The sequence below is a fragment of the Macaca mulatta genome, chromosome 13 (assembly GCF_049350105.2).
Source record: "Macaca mulatta isolate MMU2019108-1 chromosome 13, T2T-MMU8v2.0, whole genome shotgun sequence".
Classification (NCBI taxonomy): domain Eukaryota; kingdom Metazoa; phylum Chordata; class Mammalia; order Primates; family Cercopithecidae; genus Macaca; species Macaca mulatta.
In genome coordinates, this window is record NC_133418.1 from 20707398 (window position 1) to 20723648 (window position 16251).

The 16251-nt window shown below is 42.2% G+C and overlaps 1 protein-coding gene across 1 annotated transcript in view; it reads left to right on the forward strand.

Annotated features, from left to right (window-relative positions):
• The first annotated feature begins 5709 nt into the window (after positions 1–5709).
• Positions 5710–16251, forward strand: part of BUB1 (BUB1 mitotic checkpoint serine/threonine kinase) — a 41020-nt gene continuing 30478 nt past the window's right edge. The window contains exons 1-7 of the mRNA XM_002808052.4: positions 5710–5931; positions 9656–9715; positions 9797–9935; positions 11153–11349; positions 13450–13493; positions 14467–14567; positions 16131–16183. Of these exons, the coding sequence (XP_002808098.4) occupies positions 5906–5931; positions 9656–9715; positions 9797–9935; positions 11153–11349; positions 13450–13493; positions 14467–14567; positions 16131–16183 (620 nt within the window). The 5' untranslated portion in view covers positions 5710–5905. The remainder of the gene's footprint in view (positions 5932–9655; positions 9716–9796; positions 9936–11152; positions 11350–13449; positions 13494–14466; positions 14568–16130; positions 16184–16251) is intronic.

Here is a 16251-nt window from a genome sequence, read left to right on the forward strand (position 1 = left end):
TTTTCTTTATAAATTACCCAGTCTCACGTATTTCTTTATAGTAGTACGAGAATGGACTAATACAATTACCACACCTAAAATGGAATTAACATTTAGGGATCACTTGAGACCTTCATATAAACACCAGGATGATGTGCTGAACTGCACAACCTATCAAAGATTACTGGGGAGGTTTCTTGAGGGAGTTGGGATCCCATTCCCCTATCTCCCCTCCATCTTTCCTCCCAGTCTGCAGTGATACAGGGTAGAACAGGGCTACCATTGGTCCCATAGGTGTCCTCCAAAATCACAACACACACACAGATGAAAAATGTCTAAGATGGAGCTATAGATCTCCTTTTCTGCCTGTTGACTTTATTCTTAATATTCTACAGTCTCCTAAATCACTCCTTTGTTTTCTGAAACTATTCTAATTATAAATCTCCAACCTTATATAATGTTTCAGGGCACTATGTGCTAGCCACACATCTAGTACTACTACTTTGAATGTCTCTGAATTTCTCAGGGAAATGAAGATACACAAGTATCTGGGATTATTTGCTTAGATCAAATCTGCAGAACCTAGAGAAAGTCATTTTCCTTTGTGAAACACAGCACTAATTTTGATATTATGTGTCATTCCAAGATATGTTAGGAATTAAGTTGAAAATCTTATGAGGTTATTGGATAGTGGAAGACAAAGGACCGTTATGAAGACAAAGGGACAGGTTTCTTCATTCATTTCACAGATCAGGAAGCTGATACCCAGATTGAGAGTTTAGGTCATTTGCCCCATTTACTGCTTCTTAGGAAAATCAAGGTTGGATCTTAAGTACACTGATGTGGCCTGATTTTCCTTCTCCAATAAGTTTGGAATTATGATGTTGGAATCGCAAGACATTGAAAGCCCATATACAAATGAATATACTTTATTTATTGGCCTTCATAATAGAGAAATTTATCAGAGTCATTTTTAGATAGATGGACATTTAGTATTAAAATCATAAGGGGAATTGGAGTCGGAAAGGAAGACAGACTAATAGCTGCACATTTCCGCATCAGATGCATATATTTAGACATAGCTAGATCTGCTGCTCTGACCCAGACCAAAGCACACCTCTCCTCTCACACTCTGGGGTGGGTTTGAGGAGACAAGGTAACAGAAACACTAAAGCAACAGTAATGCCAAAAATAAGAGGGAGTGCCACATTAATGAAGCAAGAATTATCATTTAATAGACTTTCAGACATTCTATGACAACTGCTGCACTCTCAACTTAGGCCTGAGACAAAATGGCAGAGGAATAAGATTAAAGACAAGGGTGAGAGCAGAGAAATCGGAGTGCCATCAGTGGCACGAGCTTCCAATTGGTGAATTTTTTAAAAATGAGCCACACATTTGCCAGCCCTTTGGTATTTTCTGCTTATATCGATATATATAAATGGCCAGTGTGTATTTCTTTGAGGTTTACAGATTTTCTTTATCAAAGTATCAAAATATTCAGAGATTCTTCATTTATCCCTGACATGTAGAGATAATGTGAAGCTCTTAGGAAAAAAAAAAATCATTCTAGGCTTAGGAAGTGGAACCTGAAACTTCTTTCAATAAGCTTCTGAAGCCTGTGAACCAAAGTTGTCTGCTCTTTTACAAGGCCTATTGTGTAGAAGAAAAAGGCCTGGTAACCCTCCCAACTCAACTTTGTTAAAACCAAAGTAGCAGCCTTCCCAGCACCAACGGCCTGTTTCTAGTAATTCTCCTAGGCTCTCCAATTATCTTGGATTCTTTTCTTTTTCCTATATATTAAGGACATCATTGTGTTCTGAGAATTGTCCTTCCATGTGATCTGATTCCCTCCTTCATCTTCCACTCTCTCTGCCTGCAACGCCAGTTTGAAGTCTGCAAATTACTTTTCTCTGCCTTTTCTGCCCATCCCTCTCCCTGTCTCCAATAAATCCTGAACACTACCAGGTTCAGGATTTAGGCTCTTTAGATTTTTATGTTATTAGCCTAATAGGGATATTAAGATGAACACATTGTGTCGGCAGATCACTTTGTTTTTTCCTCTAAGAATAATGGCAGAGGGGAACTGCCATAAGTGAAAATAAAGGGAAGCCATTGAATAAGCCAGGACATTATTCCTAGGAAAATGTGGGTCTCTAATTACTGCTGACAATGCTAGTATTTTATTTCTATGACTCCTGGATATACCTGCGGTGATTGGCATTGGAGTTTGACAAGGAGTTAGTTTGCTTTTTTTAAGGGCAGTGTAGAACAGCATCTATAATACCTCACCCATAAACAAGCCTGGTGGGAGAGGAACCCCCAGTAACAGAAGTGAAGGAGAGTAAACAAGTTCTGTGGCTTTTAGAAAACAGGGTAGAGCTAAGTGTAACTATCATGAGGTCCTTATGATCATATGCTTATTTGCTTCAAAAAGACTATTACTAAAGTGATGAAGTACAAACTTCTTAGTGTAGCATTCAAGATGTAACATCAAAATAACAAACCAGTCTTTCAAAAAAGAACCTCTAATGCTCATGAATCCTCAAGAGTGATTTCCTTCTAAAATCTTGATTTACACATGGAATGACCTCCCCAGGGTTCTGCCAGACCCATATCCATCCCCACTCCCTTCAAGGCCCAATTCAAGCCCCACCTTCCCTATGAAGCTTTGTCTGGCCAACAGGTCCACAAGACCTCTTCCTCCTCGGAATACCCTTAGCACAGGGGTCTCCAATCCCAGGCCACGGGCTAGTACCTGTTCATGGCCTGTTAGGAACTGGGCCGCACAGTAGAAGGTAATTGGCAGGTGACGGTCTGAGCTCAACTTTCTGTCAGATAAGCGGGATGTTAGATTCTCATAGGAGTGCAAACCCTATTGTGAACTGCCCACATGCGAGGGATCTAGGGTGCGAGCTCTTTATGAGAATCCAACACCTGATGATCTGAGATGGAACACTTTCATCCTGAAATCATCCCACCCACTGCCCACCCCCACAATCCCTCGCCCCCGCCACCACCCCACCATGAAAAATTAAAAATTGTCTTCCATGAAAACCTGTCCCTGGTGTCAAATAGGCTGGGGACTGCTGGCCTAGCAGATACAGTCTGAACTCTTTTGGCTCTTAATATACATATATACCACCTTTAAACAATTCTTTATTTCTGTGTCCTCATTTCCCAGACTAAATCATTAATTCCTTCAGGACAGGCTCTGTTTGACTTAGACAAGGTTATAATTAGCACCTAGCTCATGATGGCTTCTCAATCAACATTTCCTAATTGATTACTGATTGAGCCACTATCAGAAGCAGATGAAAACTTGAGTTGATGGGACCAAAAGTGTCCTAGTTCCTGTGATGGTTAGCGGAATCCAGCACTTATCTAAAGACCTCAGAGTTTATTACCTTTTGAGTAATAAACCCCACAAATTGGAGACTCAGGTAGATTCAAAGCCATCAACACACTGGAAGAAATTTCGGACTCAGTGAGCATCGGAATTTCCAGAAGCTAAATTTTTGTTTAGGGTTTTTGTCTGTCTTTCTCTCTTTCTTTCTCTCTCTCTCTCTCTCTTTCTCTCTCTCTCTCTCTCTCTCTCTCTCTCTCTCTCTCTCTCTCTCTCTCTCGGAATTTCACTCTGTGGCTCAGGCTGGAGTGAAGTGGTGCAATCTGAGCACTGCAACCTCTGCCTCCCAGGTTCAAGTGATTCTCCCGCCTCAGCCTCCTGGGTAGCTGGGATTATAGGCACGTGCCACCACGCCTGGCCATTTGTTGTATTTTTAGTAGAGACGGGGTTTCACTATGTTGGTTAGGCTGGTCTCAAACTCCTGACCTCTTGATCCGCCCATCTCAGCCTCCCAAAGCGCTGGGATTACAGGCGTGAGCCACCGCGCCCGACTTTTTGCTTTGTTGGGAGGAACTCCCCTCTCTGTCGCTGGAGTGCAGTGGCGCGATCTCAGCTCACTGCAACCTCCGCCTCCCTGAGTTCAAGCGATTCTCCTGCCTCAGCCTCCGGAGTAGCTGGGGGGATTACCGGCGCGCACCACCACTCCCAGCTAATTTTTGTATTTTTAGTAGAGACAGGACTTAGCCGATTTTTGTATTTTTAGTAGAGACGGGGTTTCACTATGTTGGCCAGGCTGGCCTCCAACTCCTAACCTCAGGTGATCTGCCCGCCTCGGCCTCCCAAAGTGCTGGGATTACAGGCGTGAGCCACCGTGCCCAGCCTTATTTTTTTAGGTATTTAACTCAAGAGGCCAAGGAAGCAGAACCTCCACCTAACCTCCTTCTAGCATGAACAGCTCTTTATTTTGTATTGTCAAGTGACCCTTGAAACACTTTTGAGAGGTAGAGTAAAAAGGTATTAAAGACCAAGGGCAGAGAAGACTAGGCTCTTTCCCAACTCACTCTTAAGAAACATCAGCGTATTACATATTACTTTATTAATTTTTTTTTTTTTTTTTTGGAGACGGAGTCTCGCTCTGTCGCCCAGGCTGGAGTGCAGTGGCCGGATCTCAGCTCACTGCAAGCTCCGCCTCCCGGAGCCATTCTCCTGCCTCAGCCTCCCGAGTGGCTGGGACTACAGGCGCCCGCCACCTCGCCCGGCTAGTTTTTTGTATTTTTTAGTAGAGACAGGGTTTCACCGTGTTAGCCAGGACGGTCTCGATCTCCTGACCTCGTGATCCGCCCGTCTCAGCCTCCCAAAGTGCTGGGATTACAGGCTTGAGTCGCCGCGCCCGGCCTATATATTACTAATTTCCTCTTTAGACATCTGGACTCCTCTACAAAGAAGTGTCTATTTTTGATTTTATGGTGTCTAAGAACTTGGTCTCCCAGAGTGCCCTGTCCCCCAAAAGATGTTGAAAGCGGGCATTCTGTAATCTACCCAAACTTTTCTGCTTTTATGTTAATTACAGCTGACTGTAGAGAAAGTCCAGTACCGTGAGCCCCACCTTCCACGTGAAGCTGTTTGACAGTTCCCCTGTGTGGCTCAGGGCCCAGCCTTTCAGATCAGTTAAATAAAGCCCAGGGGTCTACTCCAAGGACACTAACCCATCACTTTCCAGTGCCTCGTATAAAATTACGCAGCCGACCTTAGAACGCCCCTGCCCCGCCCACGTCCCCTCTACATGAAGGCTGAGCCAAAAACTCCTCAGGTTTTTTCCACAGGCCGTCGTCACTCCCTCTTTGCCACGGCATTTGAGATTCTGGGCTAAGACTATTGGTTTCAGCATCTGGGATATTTTCTCACAGCCGAGGACGCTGATAGAAAACTGCCAGAAAGCGGGAGGGGTCCCCGGCAGCAGGTCCCGTTTTTTCTCGCCTCCTGCCTCCCGGGTGCTGCGGTTACGCTACGACAGTCTCGACCCTGCACACGGATTTTTTTTCTTCCGTTCCATGAACCAGACATAATGATTCTGATTTACATATTTAAGTGAAGGGGAGAAGAAACACGACTCTCAGGACCCAAGGACTGAGGCACGGTTTTTCTTTCTCAAAGAATTCCAGTTAAGACATTTTTCTCTTGCAAAGTCTTTCCTACAATGATGGTTTAATCGTGTAATTATGTAGACCAGCTACAACCTGGATAGCTAAAACAAAAAAGCCAATTCCCTACGCCGAGCCAAGCCAGCTCCCCCTCGCCGCGCCGCATCCCAGACACCCGGTGCTCGCTCAGCAACTGCCAGGTTTCGGTTCAACCGAAAACCACGGGAAATGGGAGGAGCTACTGGCCCAAGGGAGGGAGGCGGGACTTGATCGCCGAGCAACGGCCCCGGCGATTGGCCAGCCTTCTGCCGCCGCCACCAATGGGCAGGCTCCCTGAAACGTTCGGCGAGCCGACTGCGGCTGCGCGGGGTATTCGAATCGGCGGCGGCTCCTGGTTTGTGGCTGAAATTTGGCCGCTGCCGGCCAGCGTCCTCTGGCCATGGACACCCCGGAAAATGTCCTTCAGTAAGTGTCCGTCTGGTGGGGCGGGGAAGCCCAGGGGGCTGGGGCGGCTGGGGTTAGGGCCTGGCCCGCCCCAGATCTGCCTTCTTTTGCCCCCTCCGCCCCCTTCCTGGGTTTGGAATGTGTCCCACCCAGCAAGGCCGTGGGCTGCGTGAGAGCCGGGGAGGGCTCCGGCACCTTGGATTCCGCTGAGGCCTGGAGCTTGTCCGCCCATCCACGCCACAGTGGCCGTTTGGAGGAATCTGGATAATTCGTTAGGTCCTCAGAGCTCTCGTTTATTCTTTGTAAGGAATCCCCTCCTGACGGTTCAACCTGAGAAAAATCCTGAACCTTGTGTTTAGATTTTATGATACATTTTCAAAATCAGGTGTTTAACAATTCGACTACAGTAGGGAACGAATTTAAAGTTGCTCTCCTATTCATAATCTCACTGCTGTTTTTTAAAAGTCTTTGAATACAGGGTACTTTTAAGAAAAAAAAACTGAAAAAAAAAATAGCTTTGCCTATTATTGAGTGATGTGTGCCAACCCGCCAGCATCAGTAACTTTTGAAGTTCCCACGCTTTTGTTTTATGACTTAGATGATTTACCCAGACTGTGACTTAAAGGCATTTAAAACGATTAAGTCATAGGTGCAGGAAGTAAAACTGGTCCGTTTTATCAGTTCCTTGGGATCAGAAGACCGAGATTGTTAAATATAGTCCAAACAAAAATCCATTTACTCTAAGACTTTTTCTGTAGCCTTCAACCTAGCCGGCAAATTATTTTCTTTCAGAAGTCCCCCGCCCCTTTTTTTAAATGGAAAGCAAATATTCCTGGTCCTATTTTGGCTTACTAAAGATGAATTTGCTTTAATGAACTGGATGTTTTACTATTACAGGGTATTCAGGTCATTTTACTAGAGAAATGTGGTTGGTGTTAGAACATGAAATGTTTACCTTGGGCGGGCCTACTAGACATATTTTGGAAGAAAGGTTCTGAAATAGGGATTTGTCCCTCTGCTATAAAGCATGAGAGACATTTAAAATTCAGAATTTTTTTTTTTTAGTTTTAAAAATAAGCAATACATTTATATGACTAAAAGAATATTTAGAACAGTATTTACCAAGAACTCCTGTACCTGTCTACTCTCCTACTCTGTCACATGTAACCGTTTTTCTAGTTTCTTTTTGGAAATATAAATATTTACATTATTATAATATATTAAATGTCTGCATGTTTGTATACATTTTTTGCCTTTACCACACATAAAATATAACAGTATGTACACTGCTCTTTTGCCTAACAATATCCCTGGAGATCTCTACCAATACATAAAGTTCTTTCTTATTCTTTTTTTTACAACCGTGTAATATTTCATGTACCATAATTGATCTAAGCAGTCAACTATTGATAGACAGATTGTTGACAGTCTGTTTCAAATGGTGGCACAGTGAAAAATTTTGTACAAAACATTTTGCGGATACACATGTGTATGTGTCTTCCAAATCTGCAGAAGTGGTTTGCTGGATCAGAAGCAAATCAGTCCAGTTTTGGTAGATAATCCCCTTGGCAGGAATTGAGCGCATGCCCACCTACAAGCAAGATGTGACAGAGAGCCTGCTTCCCATTGCTGCACCTACACAGTCTTGTCACGGTTTTTATTTTTGCCAATCTGATGAGTGAAAAATTGTGTCTCAGCGAAGTGAATTTCTGTTTTGAGAGGTTGAACATTTTTCATGTTTGTGAGCCATGTATGTTTTTCTATGAAATAATTTCTTATGTCCTTTGCTCGTTAAAAAAAAATGGGTTAATAACTTTTTTTCTCAGCTTCTAAAAGCTCATTGTTTTTCCAGTTTATCATTTTTGACTCTATTTTGTAGGTTTTTTGTTTGTTTTGGTTATTTGCCATGCAGAAGTTTTTATTTATATATAGTTGTCTTTATTTAGCTTTTCTTTTGTGGCTTCTGGATTTTGAGTCATAAGAAACATTGATTTCATTTGTATACCAAGGTGATAGCTAGAAGTAAATATTGCTTTTTAGGCAGGACATGGTGGCTCATGCCTGTAATTCCAACACTTTGAAAGACTAAGGTGAGAGAGTCACTTGAGGCCAGGAGTTCAAGACCAGCCTGCGAAATATAGTGATACCTCATCTCTGCAAAAAATAAAATAAAAAATTAGTCAGACATGGTGGCATGTGCCTGTAGCCTCAGCTACTCAGGAGGCTGAGGCAGGAGGATCACTTGAACACAAGAGTTTGAGATTACAGTGAGCCATGATTGCACCGTTGCACTCCAGCATGGGCAACAGAGCAAGATTCCATCTCTAAAAAAATAAAAATAAAAATACATATTGCTTTTTTACATCTTTAAAAAAAAAAATCGTATAGTGTCTCAGACAGAAAACCTAGGAGTCTTCCTGACTGGTTTCCCACTTCTATTCTCACCTCTACCTCCTCCTTCACACAGAGGTACATTAAAATGCAAATTAGGTCTTGTCACCCCCGCATTTTCCTGCTCATCACACTTAAACCACACTGGCTTGCTTTCTGTTCCTGAAGTTCTCTCAGCCTTGACCATTTCCCCCTCAGATAGCTACATGGCTGTCTGGCACTGATCACATGTCACCGCCTCTGAGAGGCAGGATTTCCCTGACCAGCCTGTCTAAAACTAGTAACTCTTATCACATTCTCACCCTTTCTCCTGTTATATTTTATTTTGTTTGTTCTTCTAAGTACTTAGTGTAACCTGACATTACTTTGCATGTTTCTTTTTGTTTGTTTAGCCCCTCTAGCATCTGAATTCCCAAGGGGAATTTTGCTCTGCCTGACTGATTTTTTTCAGCTGTGGTTGAGTATGTGGAAGTGGGGGACGCAGAGTTCTCTGGGAGCTCTGTGGCTGATTTCTGAGCACTGCTATCATCTACTGTTCCTCTGGGACTTTGTTACTTTGAAGCCATGAAAACTGTGTCTGGAACTCTACTTTGTGGTACTCTGGGCTGCCTCACACCCATTTACAAGTCCTCTTTGACTCTTGTTCCAGCCATGTCTCAGCCATGCTCCTGGGAAGCAAAGGCAGGGGTGTGAGTCAGTGCCATGCCTGGATCCCACTGGAAGGGCAGGGATCTGAGTCAGTGCCATGCCTGGATCCCACTGGAAGGGCAGGGGTCTGAGTCAGTGCCATGCCTGGATCCCACTGGAAGGGCAGGAGTCTGAGTCAGTGCCATGCCTGGATCCCACTGGAAGGGCAGGGATCTGAGTCAGTGCCATGCCTGGATCCCACTGGAAGGGCAGGGGTCTGAGTCAGTGCCATGCCTGGATCCCACTGGAAGGGCAGGGGTCTGAGTCAGTGCCATGCCTGGATCCCACTGGAAGGGCAGGGGTCTGAGTCAGTGCCATGCCTGGATCCCCCTGGAAGGGCAGGGATCTGAATCAGTGCCATGCCTGGATCCTCTTGTTAGGAGGAGGAGCAAACTTCTGGACACTGCCCCTCATGGTGGTAGTGACATTGGGGTTCTGTGAGAGGAGAAGGACACTCGGGGACAGAGCTGGGACTTCTGGAAAAACACTGGCTGCTTCTGAGTTTTCTATGTCTGAGCGAATGCTTCTTAAAATTTTAAATACTATGTGGATTGATATTTAAGATTTTCATTGTAATGCATATAAATGGTATATGTAAAATGAAGTCTATCTTTTGCTTGTAGGCAGTATCTCTAATATCCCATGTGCATACCTTTCTCTCTTCTAGGATGCTTGAAGCCCACATGCAGAGCTACAAGGGCAATGACCCCCTTGGTGAATGGGAAAGGTCAGCATTTAGTTATTTTATTTCCCCTAAACAAACTATATGCTGTCCCGTGGAAAATTAACATTATCCATATTTTTCTAGATACATACAGTGGGTAGAAGAGAATTTTCCTGAGAATAAAGAATACTTGATAACTTTACTAGAACATTTAATGAAGGAATTTTTAGATAAGAAGAAATACCACAATGACCCAAGATTCATCAATTATTGTTTAAAATTTGTAAGTATACTTAAGATGTATAATCAAATCTATAATATTGTTGTACTTTTGCTTTTTAAACTTAGATTGTAAGATCGTTTTAGACTTTTAATTCCTTGTTTCTAGTTCTGAAGATGTAGAGAGGAAAGACTGTTTATTCTCTGATTCAACAGACTTCTGTGTCACTAGTGATTAAAAAATATGTAGGGGCTGGGCACAGTGGCTCACGCCTGTAATTCCAGCACTTGGGGAGGCCAAGGCAGGTGGATCACTTGAGTTCAGAAATTCGAGACCAGCCTGGCCAACATGGTGAAATCCTGTCTCTACTAAAAATACAAAAATTAACTGGGCATGGTGGCAGGCACCTGTAATCCCAGCTACTCGGCAGGCTGAGGCAGGAGAATTGCTTGAGCCTGGGGGGTGGATTTTGCAGTGAGCCAAGATCATGCCACTGCACTCCAGCCTGGGTGACAGAGTGAGACTCTGTCCCCCCAACCAAGAAAAAAAATTATGTGCGGACTTCTCTCTACCAGCAACCAGTCAGTCAACTCTGTAATTGTGTCTCCAATTCAATTCGAGCACTACCTGAAAATACCTTCAGATTCCACAGGTTAAGGGTTCTGTTCCACAAGACTGCCTCTCACTTCTAATGCCAGTTGCAAGCCACAGGTTGTTTTACCTGTGCTTCTGACTGGCTGGCTATAAAGCAGAGTTCACACAACCCTCTCCCTGGGCCTGGGTTTGATGAATTTGCTAGAGTGGCTCACAGAACTCAGGGAAACACTTACTTTCGGTTAATGTTTTATTATAAAGGATATTACTAAGAATACCGATGAATACCAGATGAAGAGATGTTTAGGGCAAGGTATTGGGGAAGGTGTGTGGAGCTTCCTTGCCCTTTCCAGGTGTGACACCCTCCAGGAACCTCCATGTATTTAGCTCTCCAGAAGCTTGTCTAAGCTCTATCCTTTTGGGTTTTTATGGAGGTACTTTACACAGACGTGATTGATTAAATCATTGGCCATTGGTGATTGGCTTAAACTTCAGTCCCTCTTCCCTCCCTGGAGGTTCAGCGGTGGGGCTGAAAAGTCCAACCCTCTAAACCTGCCTTGGTTTTGCTGGTGACCAGCTCCCATCTGAAGCTACCTAGGGGCCCCCAGCTTAGCTGGCTAACTCCTCACCAGACGTAGACTAGCAGTTCCATTATTCTTACGTCTTTTTGTTTTGGGTTCCCGTAGGCTGAGTACAACAGTGACCTCCATCAATTTTTTGAGTTTCTGTACAACCGTGGGATTGGAACCCTGTCATCCCTTCTGTACATAACGTGGGCGGGGCATCTGGAAGCCCAGGGAGAGCTGCAGCATGCCAGTGCTGTCCTTCAGAGAGGAATTCAAAACCAGGCTGAACCCAGAGAGCTCCTGCAACAACAGTACAGGTGCTTACAAAGTCAAACTCACTGTGATGATTCTGACTTTGAAAAGGAGTGTTTGCTGTTAAAAATTGTATCGTTAGCAATTTGTACAGGGAAATCCTTCTAGTTTTGGAAAATGTGGATAATATAGGATAGTGTAAAGAAAAAAACTGCTCAGAAATATTACTGTTAACAATAACTGGCACATTTCCTTCTTGTATCTTTTCCTGTGCCTGTGTGGGTATCTTTGTGTTTATATATTTTAACAGCAAGTCATATTGTATGTCTGGTTATACATACAAAGAAATACTGAAGAAATTATGAACTTTTAAACTACTTCTGTAGTAGTTGTGAAACCTGTCACAGTGTTGTGTCATAATCCAACCACTCTCCAACTGGACATTGAAGTTGTTTACATTTTGATTTTTATAAACGGCACTATGATAAATACCTTTTTTTTTTGGAGATAGAGTCTCACTCTGTTGCCCGGGCTGGAGTGCAGTGGTGTGATCTCAGCTCACTGCAGCCTTCCACTTCCGGCCTCAGGAGATTCTCCTGCCTCAGCCTCTTGAGTAGCTGGAACTACAGGGACGTGCCACCATGCCCAGCTAATTTTTCTATTTTTAGTAGAGACGAGGTTTCACCATGTTGGCCAGGCTGGCCTTGAACTCCTGACCTCAAGTGATCTTCCTGCTTTACTCGGCCTCCCAAAGTGCTGGGATTACAGGTGTGAGCCGCTGCGCCTGGCCTGTGATGAATATATTTCTTAATGAATAACATTGTTCACATTTTTAAAACTTTTTCTATGATCAAACATATGTCACTTAGGGAACTGTGAAAATACAGAAAACGAAAGAAAACCTTTTGGCATTTTCCTTGGCACTTTTTTTCTTTGTTACAGGATTGCATGCATGCTTTATATACATATACAGCTTTGTGTCAACGTCTTTTTCCTTCATCATAAAAGTATTTTTTAGTATATTTCCTATTTTTACTTAGTTTCTACTCATAGATTCTCAGAATTGAAACTGTTGAGTCAAAGGGTGTATGAAGAGTTTTTACACTTGTGGTGCATGTAACCAAACTACCTATTGAAGGTTATACCAATTGTTTACTCTTCTCCTCTCATTAGTAGAATTTGAGATCCATTATCTACTGCACCCCTTGCCAGCCTTTAATATACTCATCTTTTCAATTTTTCTGTATTACTCATGCCTTTTTAAGATGTCATTATGAGATTTTTCAAACACACAAAAAAGAAAAAATTAGTATAATAAACTTCCATTTATCTATCACCAGCTTTTAATAATTAACATTTCATGTTTCTCAATGCTGAGGAATTTTAAAGCCTATCCATAACAGCAAAATATTTTTCCCCAAACCCTATTGTAAACATCTCTAAAGTCTTATTTCTTATAGAGCCTTATTCCATAATCATACCTAAGAAGACTAACAATAATTATTTAATATCACGTAATTTTCAGTCTTTCCTCATCATGTAAAATGGCTTCTTAACCACTGGTTTGTTTGACTTAAGAGCCAACGAGGCTTACCACTTGGTTGCTTTATAGCGTGCACTTTGGCTCGCATCGCTCAGAAATGTCAGGCGTGGGAATTGCACATTACTCGACAGGTAGAGTTGAAAATGAAATATGCCATGAAATGACATATTTGAGAACTTCTCACAGAGCGTGAACAATGATATGTCTGCCTTTCGAAGCAGTAATCTAAGTACTTTTGTACTTTCACTTCTTTCTTCCAAATATATTCATTATGTTCCAAATATATAAAGTACTTAAAGTAGGAGTTCAAACATCGTGTGTTAGAACATTTGCAGACTTGACACATGGAGAAAGAGGGTGCATTTTTATCTGAATTTGAGAAATACTGACATAAACTAGGCAAAAGGAGGAAGTTTTGTAATACAGATAACGTACTGGATATAAAAATATTTCCAGAATTTTATTTTTTAATTTTGAAGCAACTCTAAAATTTAACTGTACATTCTCTCTTGACATCAGACTTTACTAGCTTATAATAAGTTGTCTATGGTATTTAGTTTTCACTCTAACAGCTGTGTACTGTTTTATAATCTATATTGATGTCTTTTCTGCTATCATTTAGGTTATTTCAGACACGCCGCACTGAAACCCATTTGTCAGCTCAAGGTAAAATCAGGCTGTCTAAAATGCCTGTTGTTGTCCATTTAGTCTTGGATTTGTACTAGTATTTTCTTTTCTTTAAAAAACAAACCTGGCTGGGCGTGGTGGCTCAGACCTGTAATCCCAGGACTTTGGGAGGCCAAGACGGGTGCATCACCTGAGGTCAGGAGTTCAAGACCAGCCTGGCCAACGTGGTGAAACCCCGTCTCTACTAAATACAAAAATTAGCCAAGTGTGGTGGTGGGCACCTGTAGTCCTGGCTACTCAGGAGGCTGAGGCAGGAGAATTGCTTGAGCTCAGGAGGCAGAGGTTGCAGTGAGCCGAGATCATGCCACTGTATTCCAGCCTGGGTGACAAAGTGAGACTCCGTCTCCACAAAAAAAAAAAAAAAAAAAAGAAAACCCATCCAATTTTTAATGAAAACCAAATTGTACTCTCAGGTGACAGAGAAAGCATTCTGATTATCATAATCCCACTAAATAGCCCCAGAGAGCAGGGGCTTTGTCTTAGCATTTTAAAAGAGCAAACCTGCAAGAAAAGCTTGATAATGTCACTGTATTTCTAGGATTTTTTTTTTTAATTCAAAATTGACCAAAATACTTAATCTGGACTCCATCTATTTGTAATGGAATCAAATGTGTTTAATGCAACTTTTAAAGAAATATAGCCATTTCTTTTTCTTAGAACTAAATATCACATTTCAGCAATAAGCATTGCCTATCCTATCTGGTTGTTTAAAATTACTAGTTAGGTTTTACATTTCTTTTGGGGACTTCCTGGCATTTTGAATTGGTCAGAAAATTGTGTAATACTTATTTTAAAAATGTTTTAGTTGCAATTTCTGAGACAGTGTAAATGAGTTGATTTACTTCTTATGATTCCTACTGGAAGGATCAGGGGAATTTATTATGTGTGATAATTTTACTTAATATGGTTTTACCCTTAATTTCTCCTTACTTTATTCTCTTTTCCCTCTTAGCTAGAACCTCAGAACCTCTGCATAATATTCAGGTTTTAAACCAAATGATAACATCAAAATCAAATCCAGGAAATAACATGGCCTGCATTTCTAAGAATCAGGTAATAATGACATTTGTAGCTTGTGTGGAAACTGGGAATGGTATTTAATGGCCAGCCTGGCTGCCTTCTACATCCACTTTGACATCTCATTTCTTTGGTCTTTCATGGCTCTAACCTCCATGTCAGCCATCTGCTCCTGTGGCAACTTCCTGGGCCTGTTATTCTCCCCGACTCACCTCAAATACAATTTGTTGTCTAACCCAGGGGCCTTCACCACATAGCCTCCTGTCTTTACTCTCCCCACCAGCTTTTCCCTTACCAATGAGTGTCCTTCGCTCTGTTCTGCTGGCCTCTGCATAGGCTCTGGAAATCCCTACCTGGGATTGCACCCATCTGGGGGCTCCTGAGCCTGGCTTTCAAAACTCAGAGCCTCAAAGGTTGGTGCCTGTTACCTCAAGTAACAGGGAGGTCTCATACTTCCAGGCACTGGGACATGCTTCCAGTGTCCAATTCACTCTTGATGTTTTGTGTATCTCTTATGTTTCTAGGTTCACTCTTTAGTGCCAAAAGATAGTGATTTTAGACTTCTTTTCAGTCTCTTCAAACTTGGGACCTGGCTACCTCTAGCCTCCATCTCAGGAACTTCAAAAATACTATCTCAACAGATAGCAGATGCCATCAAGTGACATCTGTCAGTTTTCTGCCACCAACCAATAAATGTAACTGCATCCTTCCCTGTGAGAAAAGGTGGCCTTCTATCTGTGCTTGTCCTTATCCTCATCAAGATTTTTGCCCTGTGGAGATCTCTTCTGCCTCCATGGCGTATCAACATGGGAAAATGCTCAAGTCTCTTCTTCCCTCAGCCTCATGTTTCCCAACTATGTTTCCCATGTTACCCTCCACAGTACAACTTTCTTTCAAAGTTCATCAAGGACCTCCTTGAAGCAAAAGCCAATGGAAACGCCTCTGTTCTTAGGGTGTATGTACAGGTTTTATTAATGTAACACGTTCTTAGAAGTAGAATATGCATTCCTAACTTTGACAGGTAATGCAGCTTGTCCCAATTTACATTTTACATCCTATACTTGCTTGCCAGCCTCCTGACCTCCTGTTGCCCTGTCTAATCTCTAGACAGAGATGGGTCTTGATTGCAGTCCCAGTTCCCAGACCTAGCTCAGAGTGTGACATGGAAGTGTCTGGTAAATATTTGTTTAGTGAATGAATTTGAGAACTCTTGAGGGCAGAGTAGTACCTGAGGAAAACTTTAATTAAAAAAAAAAAGTTTAACACAGCAGTTGGGAATGTCAGTCGCATAATGTTCAGACACTATGGTCTAGCTCCTAGACTATGAATTGAAGGGAAATAAACTATGGTTCTTCTCTACTGCTGAGTAGGACTTTATTAAAAAACAAAAAAGTCTTTCTTTGATTAAGTTGCAATAGTTATTGTGAGGTTGTGGATACAAAGTAAATCTTTTGATATTAATCATAATTTAAAATTACGTAAATCTTGGGATTAAGGTCCCTCTTCCCCTCAAGCATTTTCATATTGTTTTCTGAAGTAATTTGGGTGACGCTTTCTTCTCAGATAAGTGAATGCTGATGGTTGTTTTTTGTTTTTTAGGGTTCAGAGCTTTCTGGAGTGGTATCTTCAGCTTGTGATAAAGAGTCAAATATGCAAGTATAATCAGTGCATTAATCTAGTATTAGTTTCCTTTAAGTGCTCTTCGGTACATTGTTGTAAA